This window comes from Dreissena polymorpha, chromosome 8, assembly GCF_020536995.1.
Source record: "Dreissena polymorpha isolate Duluth1 chromosome 8, UMN_Dpol_1.0, whole genome shotgun sequence".
In the NCBI taxonomy this organism is placed as follows: domain Eukaryota; kingdom Metazoa; phylum Mollusca; class Bivalvia; order Myida; family Dreissenidae; genus Dreissena; species Dreissena polymorpha.
The window spans coordinates 73,634,160-73,661,272 of record NC_068362.1 but is presented as its reverse complement, the minus strand read 5'-3'; the positions used below and the strand labels follow the sequence as shown (position 1 = coordinate 73,661,272).

Here is a 27,113-nt window from a genome sequence, read left to right as displayed (position 1 = left end):
GGACGCGTTCAGGAGGAAACAAATTAATTGGGCGAGTCGTTACTGAACAAATGAAAAGTTTTACAATCCGATTAAATATCATTTGTAAAATAATACGTAATACAGAATAATAAATGTACTGAGGAAAATATTTTTCAGTTAGCATGTTATGTGTTAGTCGAGCGTGTGAGTGGTATGTACTAACATTCTGCTTAAATTATTCATAGTATGTATTTCTTAATGTGAAAGATTTTTTAACAAAAATTGCCAGGTTTCGATTTATTTTACTATTATTGCACTTAGGAAGTTCGATAAATTTTGGTACGTTTGGTCTGACATAGTAATATTTATTAATGTTTTTTTTTCTTCATAATTCAGTGTAAAGTGGGCATTCAAATAAAAAATGGAATTCGTCCTCTAACTACTGACATATACAACCTATGTGTTATGCTACTGCGTCAAGTGCTCGTCCAGAGGGTGTTCAAATTATGCGCTTGTGGTAAAAAATCAGCCTTGAAACCTTCCAGGGATGTGTCACAAGGTTTTTATTACCTTACATAGCAAATATATTTTACATATATTCTACCCGGTAACCAAAATGTCCAGAGGTCGTGTATATGGTTGGTAAAATTATATAATGCTACTTTGCAAATATTCAGTTAGATAAAAAACTGACACCTTTTTGATCGGGGAGTCACTTTAGCTAATCGAGTTTAATAATAAAACGACTTTAAATGTTATTCTGAAAAACTTCAGAAAACATCACAAATGAATATCACTTTACATAAAATTTTACATTAATACTGTAGAACGCCTTTTCTCCATATATGGTATAAGATATCACATCACTGCAAAGGTATGTCAATTACACAAACGTTGATGGTTTTAGGGTCTTTTAAAGCAGACGCGACGTGTATACAGTATACGAGTTGCCTAGTCAAATATTTACATAGAAACAAACTAAAGCAACTGAGATATATGTACCTGTTAAATGTGTAACGTTTTATTTGCATAAACGTTTCAACAAGTTAAGGAATTTTAACAACATAAAACCTATTACATTAGTAATTCACAACTTCGCATTGTTATTGCATTTAATTGTTTTATTCTAACATAACGGAGTGTTGATAGCGATGATTTTCTTTCGAAGTATATCAGACCAGTCCTCATTCCGTTCCATGTCCTCATATCTCACCGGAAGTGACATCAGTCTGGTCACGCGCTCGTCCTGTTTCCATGGGATACCGGCTGCGTCCACCGCCTCCTTGAACTTGGCCGGCGACGCAGTGGCAATGCAGATTCTGGGAATGGATTCATCCTTCGATCTGAAATTGCAATCAAACGTATGAGAATAAAAATACATAAACCACCCCCGGAAACCCGATATGATGTGAAAAGTTGGACGTGCTTGGAAAAATTTCCGATAAATTTTGCTGAATTTCGGTAGGGTAAGTAAATTCAGTTCTATAACTGTATAAAGGCATTTTTTTAAATTAAAATATCTTTTGGTATATGCAAAGGAGGTATTATCATGTATGTTAGAAAAATCCCTATTATTATTATTCAGGATTTATTTCAATATGGCTATTTGAAGTCGACGATGCAAGGATTTGTCCCATATTTAGCAGTTTATTAACAAATTTATTTAAAGGTATGCCAGAAAAAAAGTGTTTGCACCGAAAATAATATAAACCGTTGTCCCCTAGTAGCATATCTGCCAGGGTTTCTAAAAAAATCGTATTGTTGGAGAAATTCGACTTAACATTCAACATGTTGACGAAAAAATTATATTACCCAGTGCAGTGCTAAAGATGTCAAGATATGACAGGAGTGCAGTTCATTTATAAACATAAAATCTCACTATTACAGCTGATTTATGCTCACTCATAAGCATTTTAGATCATTTTCATTGAACTTTAAGGTTTCATCATTATATCCGTTTTGAAGCTTAGTTAATTGCCAGCTTATTTGTATCATTTATTGTTGTTTTATTGTTTGAAAATCATTGTAAATGTAAAGCAATTGATTTAAACAGGTAAAATATATGTCAGTTAGGCAATCTTAACATTTATAATAATATTTTCTGCCTATAGTTCCAATTATGGGTAGACTTTCATAACTCTGAACTAAATTTGGATCAAAGATACATGACTTAAAGTTGACAGCATTGCAAACATCTCCTACACTGCACGTGTGTCAATGTTTGTTTATTTTCGTTTTTTTTCGTAATGATATATGCAAAATGGAAACATAAATTTTAAAACCCAATCCAAGCCTCCTTCTTATGTTTATTTGCATAGATAACACGCAATTCTCATCTGCTGAAGCCCCAAGCCTTGAAGGAATATAATAAATAATAAATATGAGCTCGCTTGTTGGTCAGCTAATGTTCGAGTAAAAAAGTAATTTTTCGTGTCCAATGTTTCAAATTGATAATGTATTCATGTAATAACTGATGAAACTATGATTTCAAAATATGTGAGCCGGCTGAAGTCCAAACACCACGAAAATTTATCCATGATCAGCTTTCATGCGTAAGAATTTGGCACGGATGCAACTATATTTATTAATTAATATTTATTTTATACTAGTATTTATATTTAATCATTTTTATTCCGAAAATGTGCAGAGCTTTCCTTTCATTAGTAAATCTAGCACTGGAGTCCCTGAATAATGTCAGAATGTATAAACTTTCATAAGGTGTATTATCTATGACAGTCAATGGGGATTGAACAATTGAGGGAGTCCAGTGCAAGTGTTCAGGACATTATGTGTTTGTTTTCTACGTAAGCGTATCATTTACTCCACAATTATTTCAAGCAGTAACCGAATAGTAAGTATGAAATGACTCAGTGCAAGGAACAAGAATGCAAAGCGCATAAATCAGCTGTAATAATGAACTTTTAAGTTTATATATGAACTGCACTCCTGTCATATCTTGACATATTTGGCACAGCACCAGGTCATATTATTTTTTTTCATAAACATGTTGAATGTAAAGTCGAATTTCTCCACCAATACCTTTTTTTTGTCAAGAAACCCTGGCGGATATGTTACTCGGGGACATTGGTTGATATCATTTTCGGTGCAAAAACTTTTTCACTGGCATACCTTTAAAGAAATTTGTAAATAAAGTGCTAATTGGGGACAAATCCCTACATCGTCGACTTCAAATAGCCATATTGCAATGAATCCTGAATAATAATAACCAGGAATTTCTAACATACATGATAATACCTCCATTGCATATACCAAAAGATATTTTAATTCAAAAGTGCCATGAAACAATTATAGAACTGGATTTACTTACCCTACCGAAATTCAGCAAAACTTATCGGAAACTTTTCCAAGCACGTCCAACGTTTCACATCATATCGGGTTTCCGGGTGTGTGAATGAAAACTCGCGAAATTGAAATACATGTATTAGTATTTAACTGAAAACCCATTTAAATGATAAGACTTCATCTCACGACAATTGAAGTTTTTACCATTAAGATTCATATCACGCTACCTCAAATATAAAAACCGTTACATTCATTTTGTAATGTTTAGTGTATTTCACCATTTAAAGGTGCAAAAGTAAACATCGCAGCTATAATGGAACAATACAAATTTGATAATGGATTTTTTTTCATCGGGAAGTCACAGTTTTAGAAGAACAATGAATATCGTTGGTTTCGGTAGATTGTTGATTTGTGTTTCACTTAAAGATTAGTCGAACAAATGTTACCATGAATATTTAAATATGTAAATTGCAAATTATGCTACTTAAGTCCACATTTTTTCTTCACTTTAGTCTAAGAATGACTTTGTTTTGTTCAGTTGGCTGTGTCTTGCTCACAAGAGATACCAGAGCATGTTTCGTTGTCAGCTTTAACATGTTGACGATACGGTGGTAAATCACTCGACTGCCAATACAGAGGTTCTCGGTTTACTACATCGTGAAACGTTACACATTTGTGAAACGAGGATAGCGTTTCCCACTCAAGTAGATATATTGAGGAAAGAAACCAAGAAAAACATCGCGAAATGTGTGTACTCTGAGCATGAAAAAGAACCAAGTTATCCCTTGGTATCCGGGTTCCTTTCTTCCGAAGTCACATTAGAATAAACCATGTTTGGAATAATTCATTTCTTGGGGGATCATAAACACGCACACACACACACACATTTACGCACAGCGCACCTGTTCTCGTGACTGTACGCCACGCCGATGGCGGTGTGAGGACACACTAGGTACGAGTTGTCTGCCCAGACCCGTGCCATTGTTGACGTCACAGTGTCGTCACTGACCACGTGCGCGTCTGTTATAACGGCTGATATCTGTAATCAGCGACGAGAAAGCGTTATCATAAGTCGTTCATTGCATCTTTATCGCCCTATATTGACAGTGGCGAGATTTGAGTGACAAATGAAAATGTTCTTAGTCACTTAACAATCTAGGATTACATTGTTTGTAAGCCATATTTAAATAAAAACTAACATTTAAACACTCTCGACGGTGTTTAAATTTGGTACACTTGATTTTCCAAAAAAATAAACACATCAATACCAAGGAAGTCTTGAGCACAGAATGATCCTAAACATTGATAAACAACAAAAAAGAATTACCAGAAATACCTATAACTTCTGAAGTACCTGACTTTGTATCATAATTTTTGTTAATCAGTTCATTCGATGTAACCTTATTGGCCAGAGCTTCCGGAACTTGCACACTTCCGGTAGACTCGAACTCCAACATTAACTTGTTGATGAGTGCCGTGTCACCGCCAGTGAATATATACCAGATCCGCTCCATGTTATATGGAAGCTATAAAGATGCGAACAATAATCGTATAGGAACTTTTTAAGACTATAGCTTTAACTTATAGTAACTAAATATGAAAATGTTCACTGTTTATGTTTCTAAACTAATTTCGACATCAACAAATAGTGATGGCTAATGTTGAGCACATGTTTAACGCTCGAAATCTATGTGCGTGAGCATGTGCAAACATTTGAAACCAGTTAAATGTTTTATAAAGCGCGATCTTGGTGAAACGGCGTGTAACACAGTAAGACCATTGACCGTATTAAAACAAGAGCTGTCACCATAGGATGACATATGCCCCCGAAAAACGCCTTTTCGAAACCTAAACGCAGATTTCAAAACCTAAACGCGGACCCTAAGTTCAAGGTCAAGGTCAAAAGGGTCGAAATGTGTGTGCGTATGGAAAGGCCATATTCACATGTACATTTGCATACCAAATATGAAGGTTACATCTGAAGCGACATAGAAGTTATGAGCATTTTTCGAAACCTAAACGCAAAGTGTGACGGAGAGACATATAGACGGAAAGACAGACGGACGGACATGCGATCACTTTATGCCCACTTAATAACTTGAGTCGTTCTAAGGAGAAATATTGTTAATCAATTTAAGTATAAATTATCAATATTATATACTTGAACACTTAGGTAAAATAAAAAGCGTATGTTGATTAATTAACAAACTTAATACTTAAGACACAAATTCAACTACAATTATCCGAAAACCTAAGGATAATTGTTCTATTTTTATTGAATTACAAACGAATTGCCGGAGATTTGTTGACAAAAGGTCTAGAATTAGAGTTCACGTTCAAGGAATGTTATTTCGTCATGACGCCGTGGCGTCGTGGATATGGTGTCCGCCTATCGACCTGTAGGTCATTTGTTCGATACCCCAACTGGGGAGACTTCTTTGGCTAAATAAAACACAAATTTTTGGTTCTACCCAGGTAAAGGACTTGATCAGCCTAAGGCTTTCGATGCAGTCGAGCTAAAATTAATAGGCGTACGATAAACGTGAAATGTTCTTTTATGTGTGACATATTTACATTAATCGAAAACGGATATTTAAAAGGACAATTACATATATTACAGTAAAGATTTTACGATATGTCCAACCTGAATATCCATAGCAGGCGCCAGTGTCGGCGTGACCGTCTGTGCAAGGCTGAAGTCTCCACTCGACAGCGCACGTGACACTATGTCGTTGCACGTGACCGCGCACACGAGCCGCACGGGCAGACCCATCTTGCTGGCGATGCAGCCAGCTGCAAACGTAAGTCTTTATAAGGTTCACAATAGCAATCAGATGAACTTACATTTTAATTCATTTTAATTGTCCTGTTTGTTTTATTACTCATATTTTTACAATTTGTCATACATTATTGCATGTGACATTATATTATACTAATTATTAATAATATTATTAATATAATTAATATTATCAATATTGTTCTTATTATATTATTATACACAATTTTCGCAAAATTATTGTGTAAATTAAAAATGTTGACATGGGACACACATATTGTTGTAAGCTTTAAGGACGCTTGTAAAGAGTAACGACGATACGAATGTTGAAAGTGTGTAAGTTTCACCTGTGAGGTTTCCACAGGCACCAGTTGGTACCACAATCTCTACTGGCGAGTCTACGTCACTGCTCATCTGCAGATTAATCAAAAACGCTAGCTACATATACATCCTGAAATATTTGAACTGACCTTGACCTGAAAAATCACTTAGCTGTTTCTCATACGTGCGGCCTATATTTAATACCTCCGCCACAAAGGACTGGCGTTCTTACTGCGTTATTACGGCGACCCAGAACCGTGACGTCGTGCTGAGAACGCATATACGGAAAAGGGCGTTCATACGTCAAAAACGATTAATGAAGCAACCTTACGGCGACTTCTTTGGGCATGTTAAAAATAAACGTAAAGGTTTGGTATTGTTAGGCGTCCTGAGTGCAATGACGTAGGAGCATACTGAGGATACTAAAACGCAAAAGCAACGTCAGATGACGTAGACAGACGTCGCAGTGAAAACCCAGAATATTGGTTCAAATACGCCCCAAAACACTACACCGATTCAACTGGGTTCGTAGTGCGTGTATGATATGTTTTGATCGTAGTGCAATCGCATTATAAACTCAAACGATGCATACAAGTCGAAGAGACCACGCCATACGTTAACGTAGTGTGAACGCCGATGAACGCCGCGTGAACGCATATGGGTCTAAGTATAACGGAATGAAAACGCTTTGGACGTAGTGGGAACGCCGCGAACACGCGAAGAAAACAAATAACTGGACCGCGGCGCGACGGTCGACCCTATTTGAACTTCTTTGCGAGGAAATCCAATGGCTAAAATAAAATACCATTGCTATAGGCGTTTTCCAAAACTTGAAAGGGTTAGTCGTAATGGGGACGCTAGCCCGGCTCGTGGAAGTATATTAAATTACGCGTTGAAGTAGTGCGCCAAAGCGATTAACCTTACAATACGCGCATATATAGTGTATCAGACCGCATTACCTTAAAATACGCGTAGAAGTAGTGCACGATCTGCACCATGATCCGACACCAGTTGATCGAGTTGATGCTGGTCAGGCGGTGGCGTGTTCGAAACTCCGCGTCCATGAACAACGGCTTGATAGCGAGGTCAATGTCGTCCGATGAACCGTCCGCTGCAAGCATTTGGGCAGGTTAGAATGGGACCGGGTATGTCTTATTTTTCATCATTGTTGTTTATATGTCAATAAACAATGTCTGGTCTTGAAGAATTTTCGCGTAGGTATATAACCACTATTTGTTAATAAGCAATGCTTGACATCTTTTAATCGCTGGTTAATGACCAACAAACAATACCTTGTTTATATTCCTTTAAAAATCTAAAGACAATTTTGCAGCGGTTATATGAGAACTATGTTTTGCAATAATGTGCTAAGGATAGCGTATACTTTTTGCGATGATTATTTGGAAATTTTTCAACGACAATTTTGCTCCTTTTTAAGGACAGCGGATAGTATTCTAGAAGTAATTGCAGGCTATAGTTTTTATGAAAAAAAACGTGAGTTTTTTAGTATGAGTCAATAAAAGTCATTGGAATTTTTCAAAAATGTGCTGACTGTTATGTAACACGACCTTACCCCTACGAGAAATAATTATACTAGGAATAATTAATGACGCGCCAAAGACCGAAACGCGTTGTAGCTTTACAACATACCCCTGTCATGCATACATAACGTGAATACTAACAGTCGACAGTTTAATATGAAAAGCCGTTTTTTAAACAAAGCAGTGGTAATTTGTTGTAGTTTAACTCTTGTTGAATGTAACAACCTTTTACCGTTTCAGAAAATATATGCTCGCTAATTTAAACACACATCAGAAATGTGATTTATACCAAGTAATCCTACCTCTAAACACGTGCACGTTGTCCTCGAGCACGGTGGTCATCTGCAGCTCCTGGATCTTGGCACAGCGCCCCCTGGGCAGCAACACCACTATGTCCACCCACTCCAACCCCCGAACAGCATCGATGGCGGCACTTCCGGTATCCCCACCAGTACCTTCAATAAAAAGAGGTATTACTTGTGTGTGCCAATAGTAAAAAAAAACTATAAAAATGTTTGTATTTACTTTGTATTTACTTAATCACGGGTTTCAAATGACGTGTAAGAGATTTGTCAATGCTGGTTACATTAACACGGACAACACATGAACATGTTAGTCTGAGCCCAGGCTAATCCTGGATAACAGTTTCAACTCATTTTTTTTCTGATTCAATGAAATCTTCTGAAGGAGAAATGTGGCCTGCACACGCTGCTCCGGGACCACACTAAACGCAAATGCTTTTAAACACAAAATACCCACCAACGACAATAGTGTAATGTTGTTTTCTCTTTGAGCAGAAGTAGTCATAGAACTGCCCCACACACGACATGGCGACGTCTTTGAATGACCACGTCTTCCCGTGAAAAAGTTCCAGAATTGTGACGTCATTCTTCAGTCTAGCCACCGGCGCTACTTCCGGGACGGAGAATGATGCGTACGCATTCTTTATTAGGCCTGTAGAACAATGCGTTAACAATGTCAAGGTTAAACGTACCTATATTGTATTTAGACAATAAAAGTAACATCGTGGCAGATTGCTATTTATTGGCTAATGATACTATTTTTGTATTTACAACAGTTTTTTAGCATGAAAAACATATATTTTGCACAATTTACGATAGATGTGTATGCGTTATGGCGTTATAGTGTACAGTGAATTCGGACGCATCAAGTTCATTTTGTTGTGGTGCAGCGAGTTCGAATTAATTCCGAAAAAAAAAACAACTTTGAACTGTTAAATCCGTTGAGTCTTTTCAAATAGAGAACCGAAAATTAAAGTTTTTGATTTCATATAAACATATTGGCATTTTAATAGAACTTAATTTTGTTTAAATACTGAATTTATACCGTTAGAGCTTCATTTAATTTTATCCCATCTTCACCGCGACATTGACGGTATAAAACCCCATGGCATAAAGTAGCCTCTATCCCACCTTGTTGAATAAACCTGTCGCTTGCACGGACTCATTTTTATTCTACCACTGAATGATTTTTCATAAGAAATCTCTAGAGTCGAGAAAACTTAAGCTTTAAAATTATACGACCTTCAACCTTTAGATCTAGTCAATGGACATTGTAGCGCCGTTAAATGTCGCATCGCCGTTATATGTCGCAGGCTACGAGATTTGTCGCAACGTTGACGATAAATGTCGCAAGGACCGATATATGTCGCAAATCCTACTGACGATATATGTCGCAACTTAAACGATAACTGTCGCAAAAATTTCAACTGCCGATATATGTCGCAACATTAACGACAAATGTCGCACACCTTTGTAAGTCATGTTAAAAATGAAATGGTGAAGTAAAAATGACTAAAACTTTAAGGTTAGATCTAGATTACCCGACGGGGTTCTTTGGGTCGATTTCCACCAGAATGCTCAGATTTTAGTGAGTATTGTCCGAAATGGTCAGTTGTGGTCAGTATTGTCCACAAATGTCACCTGCGGTGAAGATCGACCGAAGCGGTCATATTTATTTTTATATGTCGCAGGCTACGAGATTTGTCGCAACGTTGACGATAAATGTCGCAAGGACCGATATATGTCGCAAATCCTACTGACGATATATGTCGCAACTTAAACGATAACTGTCGCAAAATTTCAACTGCCGATATATGTCGCAACATTAACGACAAATGTCGCACACCTTTGTAAGTCATGTTAAAAATGAAATGGTGAAGTAAAAATGACTAAAAATTTAAAGTTAGATCTAGATTACCCGACGGGGTTCTTTGGGTCGATTTCCACCAGAATGCTCAGATTTTAGTGAGTATTGTCCGAAATGGTCAGTTGTGGTCAGTATTGTCCACAAATGTCAGCTGCGGTGAAGATCGACCGAAGCGGTCATATTTATTCATTTTCGACCAAAAACGTTTAGTTTTATTCAAAATGACAAAAATCCTTGTTTTGAATTGATCGGAAATCGGAAAAACGAGGTGCCCGTAAGTTTTGCTTTGGGTTTGAGGCCGTTTCGACAAGTTTGGTTATATGAGGTCAGTCTTACAGGAACCGTCTGGGTAAAACAAAATGTGAATCCTTCGGTTTATCTGCTGGAGACTGACAACTTTGCCATCTTTGAATAAGCGATAAAAGGCGAATATTCTTTGGTAGAATCGTCAATCGCAACGGTACCTGCTCAGCTCTTTGGCTTATTGTGGGGCCGGCAAAGGACAATGCCAGGAAATACGGGTTCTCTTTTGAAACGGTTGGTCGTGCGGATGCAGCTGCGCAATGCATTAGATACTAAACCCATAATCAAATTATCGCCGATTACAGCTCACTTTACTGTGTGAACGGCTTTACACCCAACGTCAGTAATCAGTCTCAAATGACAAGCACTCCTTGTCGGTCGTAATTACCAGTTAACTGAACAAGATGTACGATTTTCCAACCTAAATTTGAAGAAAGGCTTGCACTAAGGTCTGTGTCAATTCAATATTGTTGTACGGCGTTAAGATAAGTTCAGTAGCTGAAAAAAGTCTCTTTAACGACACATTACTGTTGTCATTGACAAAAATAAGATACAAACGACAATTCGTCATAGAACTCGGAATATGTCATTTTTTGAATATGTTAATTTCACCAGACTATATTCAAATCATCACAGTTGTCAAACAAATATTTCGTTTATGTGCTCCCCTGAACGTTTTCGAATTTTTGCACGGGCGGGTTTAGGAGGGCGGAAGCGGCGTGCGTCCCCCCCCCCCCTAAAATCAGACTAGATTTTTTTTTAAATAAAAATGTGCATATTTGGGCCTTAAAATCGAATGCCAAAGGTTGCTTAACAAAAAAGGCCTTCGGCGATGGAATTGGATAGCATAAACTACTATCAACCGTTTTAGGGTTAACAATTTTTCAGTAAAGTACCCACCCCATGTAAAACTTGACACCTACGCCCCTCCCCGTATTCGAAAACCCTGAACCCGCACCTGCTTTGATGTCACAAAAATGACATCACAAATTTACAGATGTTCAGATGACAGCCACAGTACGAAAGTCTTATTGCTAACAATCATTTTAATAGACAAATTTTCAATTTAATTAAATAAATGGCAGCAAAATCACGCCGGGTATGTGGATACTTTGATAACAGATGGCACTTCGATACCAGATAACAACAAAAGCCACGCGCGAGAGTTGAAATCTTCAGCTTTTTGTGCATTTATGTTCTGTTCATTTGGTTTTCAGACACGTAACATTGTTTGGTCGATTAATGGTATAGTACTTTGTATTGCGGAGCAAGAAAGTCGTGAAAAAACAGTTGATTATAAAAAAAAAGAAATGAAATTTCATCGATAATCATCATGAATTCGATGATCAGTACGTATTTCAACAAAATAAAAAATACTTGGAAATAAATCAAGAACATGCCAACTAATCGAAATAAAAGATCAATATGTCCATTAATGTTACATCATGTTAAATTTTAGTTAAATAACGTATTTGAGGAAATTCAAATGTTTTAAGAGTCGGATGCCAAATTTTCATGGACACTTCTTTTACCGATCACCTCAAAGACAATGGCACTTCGATCCAGATAACTCGACACTTTTTACCTGATATAACACACTCTATTTAGTGAATCAGAAATGCAGAAATCGCTGTGGAATACTGCTATAGTAAGCAGGCAATACATAAAAATGTATGTACTGACTTAAATTAACAACGAATTACCGAAACATGTTCTTATCCCTTTGTAATATGATAATAAAATGGAAAGTGAAGTGTAAAGGGATGTGCTTCCTATAAGTAGAGCTCAATATAAAGGGTGTTTTCCAATCTATTTTAAATTTTGTGGCTACGCATTAGTATCGTATTCATGATGCGATTCTAATGGGCACCAATGACAAAGGATTTTATGAGGAGTATTGATCGCTGTAAGACCCCTTGCTACCCTCATCTAGAGTCCTGCTATAAGTTCAATTGAACACAGTCGTGTTGATCCACACGATCCGATGTATCTTCAATTCTCTTAATCTCAATGTACCACTTAAAAACAAGTTTATTATTTAGACACTTATTTTCGGTCGTCACTTGAAATATATTACTTCAGAAATAAGCATTTGCATCTTATTTAAAATTTGAACTTATAATATTAATTATATAAATTAATAGTAATAAGATTTTTGAAAACGAACAACGCCATTGGTTATATTTTACTTGTGTATGTAATTACGTTATGCATAAATTCTCAATGTGTCGGGCATGACAATGCAAATTGATTCGTACTTTTAAATGTTTGGTAAGAATAGCCATAATATACATAAATGCATTTAAGGTAGAAGTTAAAAGTCGGTTATCTGAGTGCCCAATTTGTTGAAAGTCTCTGTTATCCGAAGTGCCCTATATCGGGAATCAAAGTATCCGCAACTTCATGAATACTACCTATTAAAACATGCTCTATCTTCGTTTATATTTCATTAAATACTATCAAAATTTAAGTATTTGAAGCACAGTTATTACTCTACATACTGGTATATCAAACAATTTCTTGCAATCTTTCTAAGTAGTTTTATTTTGTTGAAATGTTTACTGTTCATCCAGTTTATGCTGTTTTCCGACCGAATTTTCGATTTTTTGGGGGACAAATCTACCATTCTTCCGTGATTTTGTTCTTCGCAATAGAAAAGGATACACATCATTTATAAACTCGACCATGCGCCTTGTCTAAAAAACTAATCTTTATAATGTAACTTCAAAACAACTGATGAACTTACCTCTCGCGCGTGGCTTTTGTTGTTATCTCGAATCGAATTGCCACCTGTTATCAAAGTATCCGCATACCCAGCGTGAAAATGAGATCGTCCATCCGGTGGACATTTAGTTTAGACATGTTTCTACAAGATGCAAACACGATTCGCGATTATTAAATTTAATTGGATGAAGTATCTTATCCAACAGTAGAGTTATCTGGGATTTCATTTTGGCACACTCACTAGAGAAAGAACCATGAAGACAGCGATGCTGATTTTTATGTAATTATTTTGTATGTTTGATTTTAGTTGGGCATAAATATACCACGATTGCTCGTGTGATAATACCATGGTAACTATAGTATACCTTTATATACTCTGATTTCATAAAAAGCTTTGCAAAGTCATATACATAAAGTAAACGTGATTTGCATGAACTTTGTTGGTGAAATTTGACTTTTTTTTAATGTTAAAGAAGATATTTTAATTTTGAAAGGCGATTACGAAAAAAATGACGCTTACAATTACTTGTTGTTGTCGGAGGCGAACATTAAATTCCTTCAAAACGTAGAACACGGGTGCAATATTATTGGTTGTTCATTTTCTTGTATCATTAAGACTTTTCCAATAGTCTTTAAACGAAATATTCAAATTGGTACATAAATACCGTCTTTTTACTAAATGGTTTAACTATAATTATAAAATGCATTTAACATGAAAAGTATGTGTAACAGAAAAATACGAATGATTGTCGCAACTAGTATTTTCCTTAAAACATCGAGACCATGACCGATTTCATTATATATTTCCTATTTGGATTCAACATACTCTAATAGTTTATGTGCGAAAATGAGAAATCTTAAATTCAGAAAAGGATCGTCTTTGCATCGCCTGCCTTTTCCACGGTGAAATATATCACTTTTCTGTGGCGAAATATATTTTAATTACTGATTGCATATTTTGTAATTATTCAATTTTCTAGCGGCAATTTTGCGACATCCATGACGTCAGATCAAAAGCCGTCGACGTCGCCAAATAACATATCGCGAGCGTTAAAGGGCGATTACTCTAAATGAGTTTTTCGGAACAGTATAATGCTGCCACCGAACTGATTACTGTCGAGTCTTTTACATTGGCTAATTTAAAGAGGCGCATGTGCCGTTGAAATTCTTCCTTTAACTCAGTGCGCGTGACTTGCGATAAATTAATTTAAACAATACAACATGTACTGTAAAATGTTGAGATAACGGGGTAAGAGGGTCAGCCCCAAAGCATCTAGATTGTTTCAATCATTATCAAAGTACTTGACAAATTTACTTGACACTGTGTCTATCCATCGTATTACCAAATGCTTATTTAATGTGCGACCGCATGGGGAAAATATGTTTCGTTTGCTATGGAATCAGGAAACGCACAATTAAGGTCTCATATAATCGGCCGGTTCAGGTCAAGGGAAATGACGTCGTAACCATAACGTTTTAATTGGAATAATGCCATACAGTGTACTTTCATGTCAACCTTGGTCAACAGTAAGCTCTATTGCTTTTCGATTAAGGTCTTATAATAAAGATTGAAATTCCCGTAATTTGCGATTTTTCATAAATAAGGTATTCTTAAAATATTACAGCAGTTTAACGTTGATGAAACATATTAGTAAAAGCAATAAGATAATATAACTGTTAACAGAGTTTTAGTTTATTGTTGTTATTTGATTATGTATTTCAGGTTGATATGTTTGCTGTTGCCGATTGTGATGGCGCTAACAAAGGGCTGGAGGACGTGTGGGCTAATGTCCGATACAGAGTATAGGATAATGTTCGAAGTGGTATCGGACGGGACGTATCATGTAATGGTTGCTGAAAGGACATACCTTAAAACGATATACACTGCGAAGATTTCAAAGATACAAGGGGTTTTATTCGATTGAAAATAATCGACTGCACTATAAGGGAATAGAGCTTTTGTGTGAATCAACATGCAGCAAAGTTATAACTCATAATTACCGTAAAATTAAGGGGGTGTGTGAGAGAAGTGTGAGAAGGTTATATCATTTGTTAAAACGAAGATATACTAAGTGTCAGAGGCAAAGCATGTTTGCAGCAGTTCCATGCACGACATACTTAAAATTTGATTATGGGTTTAGTATCTAATGCATTGCGCAGCTGCATCCGCACGACCAACCGTTTCAGAAGAGAACCCGTATTTCCTGGCAGTTTTCATAGAAAGGCATTGTCCTTTGCCGGCCCCACAATGAGTCAAAGAGCTGAGCAGGTACCGTTGCGATTGACGATTCTACCCAAGAATATACGCCTTTTATCGCTTATTCAAAGATGGCAAAGTTGTCAATCTCCAGCAGATAAACCGAGGGATTCACATTTTGTTTTACCCAGACGGTTCCTGTAAGACTGACCTTATATAACCAAACTTGTCGAAACGGCCTCAAACCCAAAGCAAAACTTACGGGAATCTCGTTTTTCCGATTTCCGATCAATTCAAAACAAGGATTTTTGTCATTTTGAATAAAACTTAACGTTTTTGGTCGAAAATGAATTAATATGACCGCTTCGGTCGATCTTCACCGCAGCTGACATTTGTGGACAATACTGACCACAACTGACCATTTCGGACAATGCTCGCTAAAAACTGAGCATTCTGGTTGAAATCGACCCAAAGAACCCCGTCGGGTAATCTAGATCTAACCTTAAAGTTTTAGTCATTTTTACTTCACCATTTCATTTATAACATGACTTACAAAGGTATGCGACATTTGTCGTTAATGTTGCGACATATATCGGCAGTTGAAATTTTTGCGACATTTATCGTTAAAGTTGCGACATAAATCGTCAGTAGGATTTGCGACATATATCGGTCCTTGCGACATTTATCGTCAACGTTGCGACAAGTCTCGTAGCTTGCGACATATAACGGCGAATCGACATTTAACGGCGCTAAAGACATAGTTTTGCGCCATCCGTATAATGAATCAGCTGATTGACGGCATCATAAAATGTCATACTTATTGCGTCATTTTCCAATAATATGTGATGTCATCTTTTGGTGTACTCGAAACTAGTATGCGATGTCTGGGAATAAAACATTGAAGACACGCATTTTTTCGTGTTAATGTATCCTGGATGTAATTATGAAAAAGTGCACATTCTATGGACTACTTACTTCGGATGGAACCGGTGAGACGAAGGATTTAGATCTACATGTAGATCTAGCCTACTCGTGTTATTGATCTTCAGAATGTGTATATTTGGATGTGTGTGTAGAACATACTGATGGGTGTGTATTTTGTTTCAGTAGTCTATTCGAATTGTTTTGCTTTTGGATGTTAGTAAACGTAAGGGCTTTTTCTTTTTTGAATAAACTTTGTCTTTGTTATTTTATCAAAGAATTAAAGTCTATTCAGTAAGCATAACTCGTTTGCAACAAATGTTTCAAAGCTTAATAGAATTATTATGGATTATCTTGTGATTGGGTCACAAACTACAGGATGTGAAGGCTAGATCTAGACGCCCTCAAGATCTGCAGCGTCCATGAAAAAATAAGGCGAGTATAGTTTTTTTGATAACTAATGTTTATAACGACTCTGTGTGTTAATCTACATTTTGTAAGGAGCAATCGCCGCCATATTGAATTTTGATCATTTTCTTTCGAAAATAAAATGAATTATATTAAAGTAAAATCAAAATTTCGCGGTCGAAATGTGTTACAATTTGCATTCTGCGTAAAATCGAGGCATATGGTGATATTTTTCTCGTTTTACAGTTTCTGTGTGAAATTTTCTAAGACTATTTTGCATACAAGAACAAATACATTCTATATCACTACGCATGGTTACATTCGTTAGATATAGATTTTAAGCGCTTTTAAGAATGAATTAAAATTACTGTTTAGGTTATTAGATCTATTTATGTTAAATGTCACATTGAAAAAAATCAATGGGGGTAAATAGTATACTAGGATTAGCGTTGAATAGAGAGAAATTTATGTTGCTCGGCTCAAACACCGAAAGCGTGTTCTAAGCCTCGCTATTTTATTCAATTGACGGCACGCGTTTCAATTAATGTCTGAGCGGCTAGAAAACTTCAAAATGTTAAGTCTTACATTGAAGATCTTCCTTCGGGATCTCTGTGTCAGAAATGAACAGAGAAACAATCTCAGTCGCCAGGTCTTGGAATGAAAGCTGCCTCCATTTTTCCAGAGTCGTCTTGTTTACGGATGGAATACTCACAGGAAGCATAATCCCGCCGTCAGCCGCATATCCGGTAAACAATGCCTCTTCAAACGTAACGTCGCTGACGCCACCCCTTGTGCTACTGTATTTCATGGTTTAGAGACCTAAATTTGGACCCACAGTTTGGCGAATAGTAAGTTAAGGGCAACATAGATTCCGCAGTGCAAACAAATATTGATCTCGACTATCTTACTTCAGCAACAAATTAAAAAGCGCAATTAGAATCCAACCTCTATTGTCTTGGAAATCGGTTAAGAAAATAAACATGTTGACATAAGCGAAAACTATCAACAAAAGATATAAGAATTCAAACCATGTATTGGGAATACCGTTTTGGATATCTGTAAAGAAAATAATCATCTTATATGGAAAAAACCACGTTTTATTTATGGTTTAACAAAACTGTATATGCTTGAGTGTCGGGTGAAAAAATCAGACAGGGAAATATATTTTTACCGCGTCATATCTAGCGGGTAATATTACATGAATAAAAGTAACCAATTTAAAAAAGCAAACAATTCACCTTAATTAAACCAAATCTACTCATGCAATTTAGAATCTAGTTATAGTCAATAGGTATAGGAGACCGATGAAGTAAACATCCCAACTGTTAATCAAAACATTTATATGTCTTTTCATTTTGGGCAAATATAGGAAAAATACTTAAGCCGCATAATGGATTGTGATTGTGATGCTGGTTTCACTTTTGAGTGAATGTTTCACATTTGGGCCGGTTTAACTTGTGACCGGTTCGACTTGCTTCTGATTACACATGGTTCCCGACCTTACAGATTGGATTGGAGCCAATCCAATCGGTAGAAAACAATTTTAATGAGTTTTCGTAAGCAAACAAACTTAATCAAAGTACTGAAAGTACTGGTTTTACGATGCTTTTGAAGAGGATGGATATATAGAGGTTATTTGTTGGATTCGGTGGCATATCGATTTTCCCAGAAAAAATGCGAAAAATATCAATATTTTCACTGTTATTTTTCACTGTTTAAAACAGTGAGATACCAGTTTATTTCACTGATATTTCTGTATAAATCACCGGAAAGCATAACATAAATAAGCACCCATTTAAGTTAATCTACATCACCGCAATTGTGTAATTTTTATTGCTTGTCATTTATCCGCAGGTCAATAGTTAATGGTTGTGGTGCAATCGTTTTCGTTCTTGGACACTGCATCCCTTCAATGAAATTTATTTACCTAAATATCTCATATTTGAACTTAAAATTCTTTTGGGAGACATGGTCCAGACAACTGGATAAAACAGCAACAATATGCTAACCCATTATTTTTCGAGGAACATAATTGAGAATTCCTGTGCTAGCCCCCAATCACAGTATGTTGGGGTATAATAATAATCAAACTTTGCTCATCTTCTCAAAAGATTGTCGTAGATTACAAGTTGATGAATATATCATCCAAGACTACAAGTTTTAGAAAGCCATTTTTTTTTCATTTATTTTTATTGATAAACAAGGTTTTGTAACAATCTATACTATACATAGAAAGCTTTAACAGCACAATGTGGCTTACCTGAAACTGATTGTTTCCTAGTGGTGTTAACTAATTTTTCATGAAGATCTAGAAAAAAGGCATTGTGCGTATGATCAAACTATTTGCGTCTATCCGATCTAGTTAAGTCTTGTTACCGAGATCCTACTTTTATTTATTTGAACATTCTGATCAACTGCCATGAAGATCAGGTAAAACATGTAAGTTTTAACATGGATTTTAATGATTTTAGTTATTGATCAAAAGCTTGGAAGCACATGACCCACTTTGGAACGTGACCTGTTAATCACTGAGACTAGACCTTGTGACCTAAATGTTAAATATTCTACTTTCATGCTTGACTTTGAAATCATTTAAAATAATGTTCTAACCCAATTTACAAGTGGATCAGAGAGAGAATGTGACCACTAAAGTATTAACAGACCTTTTCTTATATTTGACCTAGTTCCCTAATTTTTGATAGAATATGAAACCAAAAATGGCATAGAGGTGACTAGTTTCATAAGAATCTGGCAAAGAGGTGACACCCAAATTTAAACATTGTAAAATGATATCTTATGTGATTACAATAAACTTTGGATAAAATACAACAAAGAGTGATAACAATAGCTCACCTTGTCACATCATAACAAGTGAGCAAAATAACCAAAACTATGACATCATATAATTGCTCAGTTACTTCCAATAACAATAAAATGTTACTTTTGAAAGAAATACAATACCTTCCCTTTCTTACTACAGGCTGGTCTAAAACAAGATAGCCCTGTATCACTCACCCAAAACTCCTTCTATAGTGTCAAAAACTTGTGTATGATTTGACTAAGTTGTAACCTAGCTTTAGCCTGCCAGGACCAACTTGCAAATTCAGCTTTTGATTTGATTAAGATGGACATTGTATGCAATTTTCATGAAAATCAGGAAGATAATGTGACCTGTAGAAAGGTAGAGGAAGTTTTCTATATTTTGACCTAATGACCTAGTTTTTGACAAACTACCAACTTTCAAACTGAAACTTTATTTCATCGAGATAACATTCAATTCTGTCCAATTTTCATGAAGATTTGGAAGAAAATGTGACATCTGGAGTGCTCACTAACCTTTTCTGTGATTTGGTTTGTTGACCTAGTTTGGACCACATATGACCTACTTTCAAACTTAACCTAGAATTGACAGAGATGAACATTTACCAACATAAGACAAACAAGGGCTGTTTGTAAAACATGCATGCCCCCCATATGGGCTGTCAGTTGTAGTGGTAGCCATTGTGTGAAAACATTTTTTTTGTAACTGTGACCTTGACTTTTGACCAATTGACGTGAACATCAATAGGGATTATTTGCCAGTCATGATCAATTTACCTATGAAGTTTCATGATCCTTGGCCTTGCTTTTCTTGAGTAATCATCAGGAAACCTTTTTACTGTTATGAGTCACTGTGACCTTGACCTTTGACCAAGTGATCTGAAAATCAATAAGGGTTATATACCAGTCATGATCAATGAACCTATAAAGTTTAATGGTCCTAGGCGTAAGCATTTTTGAGATATCATCTAGATACTATTTTACTGCTTTGAGTCACTTTGACCTTGACCTTTGACATAGTGACCTAAACATCAATAGGGGTAATCTGCAAGTCATGATCAATGTACCTATGAAGTTTCATGATCCTAGACGTAAGCATTCTTGTGTTATCATCCGGAAACCATTTTACTGAGTCAAGTCACCGTGACCTTTGACCAAGTGACCTGAAAGTCAATAGGGGTCATCTGCGAGTCATGATCAATGTACCTAAAAAGTTTCATGATCATAGGCGTAAGCATTCTTGACTTATCATTTGGAAACCATTTTTCAAAGTTGAGTCACTGTGACCTTGACCTTTGACCTAGTGACCTGAAAATCATTAGGGGTCATCTGCGAGTCATGATCAATGTACCTATATTGTTTCATGATCCTAGGCATAAACGTTCTTGAGTTATCATCCTGAAACCATTTTACTATTTCGGGTCACCGTGACCTTGACCTTTGATATAGTGACCTGAAATTAAATAGGGATCATCTGCGAGTCATGATTAATGTATTTATGAAGTTTCATGATCCTAGGCATAAGCGTTCTTGAGTTATCATCCGGAAACCATTTTACTATTTCGGGTCACTGTGACCTTGACCTAGTGACCTGAAAATTTATAGGAGTCATCTTCGAGTCATGATCAATGTACCTATGAAGTTTCATGATCCTAGGCATAAGCGTCCTTGAGTTATCATCCGGAAACTATTTTACTATTTATTTTTTTTGTTAAACGTCGTCAATTATTAATTGTATATAGATTTCTCTATAGTTTGAAAAACATTTAGGCAAATATTTCTCATGTAAGATAAAATGCAAATTATTAATAAAATATTCCCTTTTAATCAGTATGTTGGTTTATCGGTCAATAACAATATCACTTTGAACATTGAATTATTTAAAAGTTATAACAAACATTAAATGTTCTCCGAACATATGACTCATAACACATATAACAGATTGATAGTTAGATATGAACAAATCAAGGTTGCTAGGTTGCCCACCTAGAATGGTCCTGTTAGTATGGAAGTACTTGATATATAAATTTATTAGCCTGTCGGTGTTGTAAAGACATAAAATATTTTATGAATGTCTCAAAGTTTAGAATTATTTTGCATTTAGTAAAAGAAAGGCAACATATAACCCTTAAGTGGCTTACGAGAACTTGTGGCTAAATACAACTAAAAAGAGGCATTATGATTCTTGAAAATAAAAGTAAACATCATTATATATGAATTTTCTGATCAAAAGTGTTATTTGTAGTGAATAGGGGAAATACAAGAATAAACAATATAATTTTAAATGTTTTGGCGAAGTGCATCATAGAATTATCATTGTACAGTTTTGGTCTAAAAATCCCGTAACATTTTTTAAATTTCATAACACCTTGTTGCAAAAGGAAATCATGAAAAATAGAATTTTCAGAGTAACCTATTAAAATAAAATAAACATGTAAAACATGCATGCCCCCCATATGGGCTCTCCGTTGTAGTGACAACCATTGTGTGAATATGTTTTTTGTCAATGAGACCTTGACCTTTGACCTAGTGACCTGAAAATCAATAGGGGTCATCTGCGAGTCATGATCAATGTACCTATGAAGTTTCATGATCATAGGCCCAAGCGTTCTTGAGTTATCATCCGGAAAACCACCTAGTGGACGGAGCGACAGACCGACAGACCGACCGACATGTGCAAAGCAATAAACCCCCTCTTCTTCGAAGGGGGGCATAAAAATGCTTTATATGACCTTAGATATTATTTTGCAATCATTTTTCATCAATTACAAATGTTTAAAATAATAATTATTGTTTCATGCTACTCATGGAACCAGTTTTTTGTCAGAAAATTAATCACATTTTTTTAAAATGCATTACCCCTTGTTGCCAAAAAAATCATGAAAATATAATTTTCAAAGATATCCTTTAAAACAAAAAGAAAATGCCTTCTTAAACCTTAAATATTATTCCTTCAAGCATTTTACATCAATAATTTATGTTTTAAAAAATCATTGGTTCATGCTAAATACTGTTTGACATACTGTAAATTATGTAACTACACATCCAAGTAGTGAGTCCATCACACTATTGCAACCGAAACACCTGGTGTGCCAAGGCACCAGCCGAAGTCAAATGCCTTCTGACTTAGTGCATTTTACTATTTATATTTGTATGCATTTGTATGTGTTTGAAAAAAATGTATTACCTTTAATGACATCTTCTGACCATGCATGTCCTAGATTTCAAAATCCAGGTCCTGGTCTGACACATTGGTAACATTAACGTTAAACTGTTACCAGGCTTCTGAATTTAATTAGCCAGGTCACAGGAAAAGGGCAGTCGAATCAGTATCCAATTAAACTATTTGTCATTGTCAGAAAACCGCTCTTAAGCAAACAGCTTTCAAGCAACTGCAGGCTGAACTGGATCTAAACTGGCCACAATCGCTTCAATTTCTCTTTTACTGGGATATGGTTCATTTAACTTTAAAGGGATCTTTTCACGTTTTGGTAAATTGACAAAAATTTAAAAAAGTTGTTTCGGATTTGCAAATTTTCGTTTTAGTTATGTTATTTTTAGGAAACAGTATTACTGAACATTTACCATGGTCTAATATAGCCATTATATGCATCTTTTAACGATTTAAAAATTATAAAGCGTTGCAACGCGAAACGATTGAATAATTTGGAGAGTTATGTTGTTGTTGTTTAATTGTGTGACACTACGAAGATTGCTTATACTAGGTATAAAATACGTCAACCATTTATACTTGGCAGAATAGTCGAGCAGGCTAATGCGTTTTTACTCCAGGACTAAGGGGGTCACTGGTTCGAGCCCTGCTGCGGACTAATTTTTTTAAAAGAATTTTATTCTGGATTTTTAACTGGAGCTTTAAATATCCAATGTTTACATTTATCAATATAAAGCATTTAATGAATTACTTCAAAACATGTCAAAATCTGTGAAAAGGTCCCTTTTAACATAATATCTACTCCTATAAATATGAGGTCAATATACATGGACTAAACGGTAAATTACGTCTAATTATTTGGACTGTAATGACATCAACTACTTAATTAGAAAGAAGAAAGAATTCATACTAACCAGTAATTTGAGTAAAGAGTTTCTATTCAATGTTGTATTTCAGGACAGCTTGGTGATATGCAAATCCCATATGACATGTTGATATCGGGTATCATAGCCATTCAATAAGTCGCAAAATGCTTAAACAAAATTTATAAAGCAAAATGTGACTTAAATTGATAACTAAAAATACCAGTATCATCAGTATGCCAGTTTTGCCTTGTCAAACTGTCGAGATCCAGAAAGTGCTTCATTCACATTGAATATATCCTTCGAATTCCATTAATTGTTGCATTACTAAATAGCGAAACAAGTCGATTTAAGCTGTAAGAAAGTTTTGACATGAGTGTTATCAAGTCTCTCATGGGCGAAGCCATAGAAAGTGATCCATTCACATTGAATATATCCTTCGAATTTCATCCTTTGTTGTCATTAGCGGAGATTTAGTGAATAAATAATTCATTTATCATAAATGACAGCTTCTAAATAGCGAAACAAGCCAATTTATGCAGTAAGAAAGTTTTGACTCGAGACTCTCATGGAGGCGGCCATTGTTGAATGTTGAAACACGAACGACAACTCTGCTAGGAGAATGTAATCAATGACGAGCAATCTCCTACGCAGTGGCGAATGCAAAAAGGGAAGTAACTAAAAAAATCGAGTTATTTCAATCGGACTGGCTCGGTCTTTTACATAGGTTTCCATTGTGAGAAGTTTTGTACGGTTATGATACCTTGGACGATGCTGTTTGCATCGTCAAAAAAGTAAAGCAAAACGGCATGCAAATCAAATAATAAAACAATTTTATGTAGGAAACATAATCGTGATTTCTTCAAAATGTTCATGGGGTCCTCTTACGACTGCAAAATATGCATCAGTATTCAAAAAAAGATTATTTACTTAAATACTACACATTACTCTTTATGCATGCCTTGGATATTGATTTAGAAGTTCCAGTTCGTTATCTTTATGTTCTGATTTTCGGGTAAGTTGGTCAAAATATGTAATCATGAATCATCCCATGTCCTAATTTATGTCCGGAATTATAACCCCCACCCGCCCCAGATTCGACGCTCGTCTGAGTGGGACATTTTATATGTGCGATGCCTTCAAAGAAACGCATGCTTTTTTCGTGACTAAATGTGCTCAAAGGCTATATGTGGAAACTTATATTGTGTTTTTGCATGTACGTTGGTTGTTGTAAAAGATCTTTGAAATGTTGCACAGAAAATTTAAGACCAGTTCCCCAACACCCCGATATTTTGTGGTTGACGATCGCTTGTATATGCTCCATCGACATGTATTCACAGTTACGCCGTGAGTATCCATGTACACTGGGGTAATTGTTCATGCTATCGAAAATGTTAACAGATGTAAATTTATTTATTTAAAAACAGCTACATATGCAAAATTTCTGTATGTAATGTCTGACCTGTATCATTTTACTGTTAACTTGCAAACTTAAATAGATATAAAACAGGCGATTCAAAGTCATACATGATTATTTAAACAATTGATATATCTTATAAAAATTACGCTATCAAGGTTAAACCTCCATGTACAGTGCACCCGATTATAGCTGTAAAAAGATTTACACGTAGCTTATTCGAATATTGTATTTTGTACGGAAAGTAGCTCGACGCAAGTTTAACTTCCCTGTTTGCATTTTCAGAACAGTTACATTATATAAATTAAAAACAAAACGTGTATTTCGTAAACTAAATATAACCGAAACATAACTTACCGAGGAGGTTTCCGTTGCAGATAAGATGACAAGGTTTGCCTTGATATATGATTGAATATATAAAGCCCGAAAGTAGGGCTGTGTTCCTTAAATCGTTGGCGTTATCATACATATTGCAGAAATGCGGGGAGCCAAATTAGAATATGGGGTGATTGTTCAAATTATAAATAGATGTTAGATACAAAGACCGGTGAAGACCACACACTCTTGCACGACGGTGACATTACAATCACATTACATACATAAATGTGCGAGCATGGAATGACCACCCTGCTTGGTTAATGTAAATAACGGTGTTTATCCAATCATCAGACGTGCAATGTCGAAATAAACCACTGTGGAATATATTTTCGTTTATTTCGGCAATGCTGAAATATAGCTGTCACGTGCGGCGGACTACTTTTTTGTATGACGTCCATTATCACGGTTCAGTAGGTCGCCATTGTTTACCTTGTGTATCGACTTTTTTCGTCAATGAGTGGCTAAAAACAACACAATGCAATAATATTTTTTTTTCTTCATTTTATTGGAAATAAATTGTTCAGAAATAAATATTTAAATATATGAAATGTTGTTGTGTTTTATTTCATGTATTTTATTTAATAAGTCAGCAGCGAAACGAGTTGTCAGCTTAAGTCTCAAATGTCAATTGTTTTTTAAATAATGAAAAAATAAATAATACACAATCAAGAATTTAAATAAAACTGCAGCAAAACATATTTCGGCAAATTAAATAAATTTTAACAACAATGTTCAACAAAGAACCAGCGAATTTTGATGTGGTATGGGATGGTTTGTTTTCAAATGACAATATTCAATATGTTGTGGACATAGGGACCCGCCACACAAACAAAAAAATCTTATATGATATATAATATATAGACAAGGGGTTGAACATGCCAAATAGGCAGAATATCACAAAATCAACAAAAGTGCAAATTACAAAGTCATTATCGTTTAAAATTAATAAACCTATATATAAAATTGTAGCTAAATATCATCTGCATACATTGGCCATTTTTTTGCCTCATTTCAACCGTTTAAGAATAACAAACTGACAAATCGGACGAAATCGACAGTTTTCGCTAGGTAAGACAAAAACCCGCACTCCGATCTAACCATAACCCTTCGTGTACAAATGCGTGCTTACAAACAATACTATCACAATTTATCGCTTAACATTGATGAAAAATAGTTAAATAAACAACTTACCCCTAAAAACTAACTTGTTTTTCTTAAACGGTTGAAATGAGGTCATTTTTTTACGGCCAACGTTTGCAGATAATATTTAGCTACAATTATATATATATAGGTTTGTAAATTTTAAACGATAATGACTTTAAAAACATTGAGCTTTCTGATGTCAGACAGTACATCACCAAAGAAGAAAACAAAAACACAGCAAAAAAACCCACATTAAACGACACAAAAAAGTTCCAGAGGTTTCTACTGACAAAGGGTGAGACCAGGGAATGCATCAGTTGGATTTGGATGTCCTTGACGAGCATATTGCTATATTTAGTCTATCCATGTAACGCCAAGATGGCATATATATATAACAAGTTATGCAAGTCATGCAGTCTTTATGAATGAAATCTCCAGTTGTAAAGACACACCTCCGCATTGGACCAATGAAATCACTCGTGTGTTTAAAATGTCAGTTAGTTGAAATGTATGTAAACAAAGGTTTCAAACGGCGCTGGACAGTTAGTCTTGATGCATAATGTAACGACAAGAACGGTTATAATGTTTTTTCATACGTTTTATTGAATTATGGTATCGAGGTACATGAACTTTGTAGGGAAATTGCCCTTTACTCCGTGAAGATTTCAGTCTTAAAGTCTGCATGATCATTGTCAA

At 35.5% G+C, this 27,113-nt stretch overlaps 1 protein-coding gene across 8 annotated transcripts; it reads right to left on the bottom strand.

The window, feature by feature from the left end:
• Nucleotides 1–966: 966 nt before the first annotated feature.
• On the bottom strand, nucleotides 967–25,380 carry LOC127841984 (threonine synthase-like 2). 8 transcript variants are annotated; one of them, XM_052371241.1, is made up of 11 exons: nucleotides 25,254–25,346; nucleotides 18,885–18,932; nucleotides 17,210–17,443; nucleotides 8,662–8,856; nucleotides 8,205–8,357; nucleotides 7,321–7,472; nucleotides 6,388–6,454; nucleotides 5,909–6,057; nucleotides 4,665–4,790; nucleotides 4,167–4,303; nucleotides 967–1,304 (listed from the first exon to the last, which is right to left on the bottom strand). In XM_052371241.1, the coding sequence occupies exons 3-11, from the start codon at nucleotides 17,430–17,432 to the stop codon at nucleotides 1,088–1,090; spliced, it is 1,419 nt and encodes a 472-aa protein (XP_052227201.1). In that variant the 5' UTR covers nucleotides 17,433–17,443; nucleotides 18,885–18,932; nucleotides 25,254–25,346; the 3' UTR covers nucleotides 967–1,087. The 8 variants fall into 8 exon arrangements, with proteins under 8 accessions (XP_052227201.1, XP_052227202.1, XP_052227200.1 ...); XM_052371242.1 differs by lacking the exon at nucleotides 18,885–18,932 and adding an exon at nucleotides 20,222–20,323 and having other exon boundaries at nucleotides 25,254–25,268; XM_052371240.1 differs by lacking the exon at nucleotides 18,885–18,932 and having other exon boundaries at nucleotides 25,254–25,380.
• Between the last annotated feature and the right edge of the window lie 1,733 nt (nucleotides 25,381–27,113).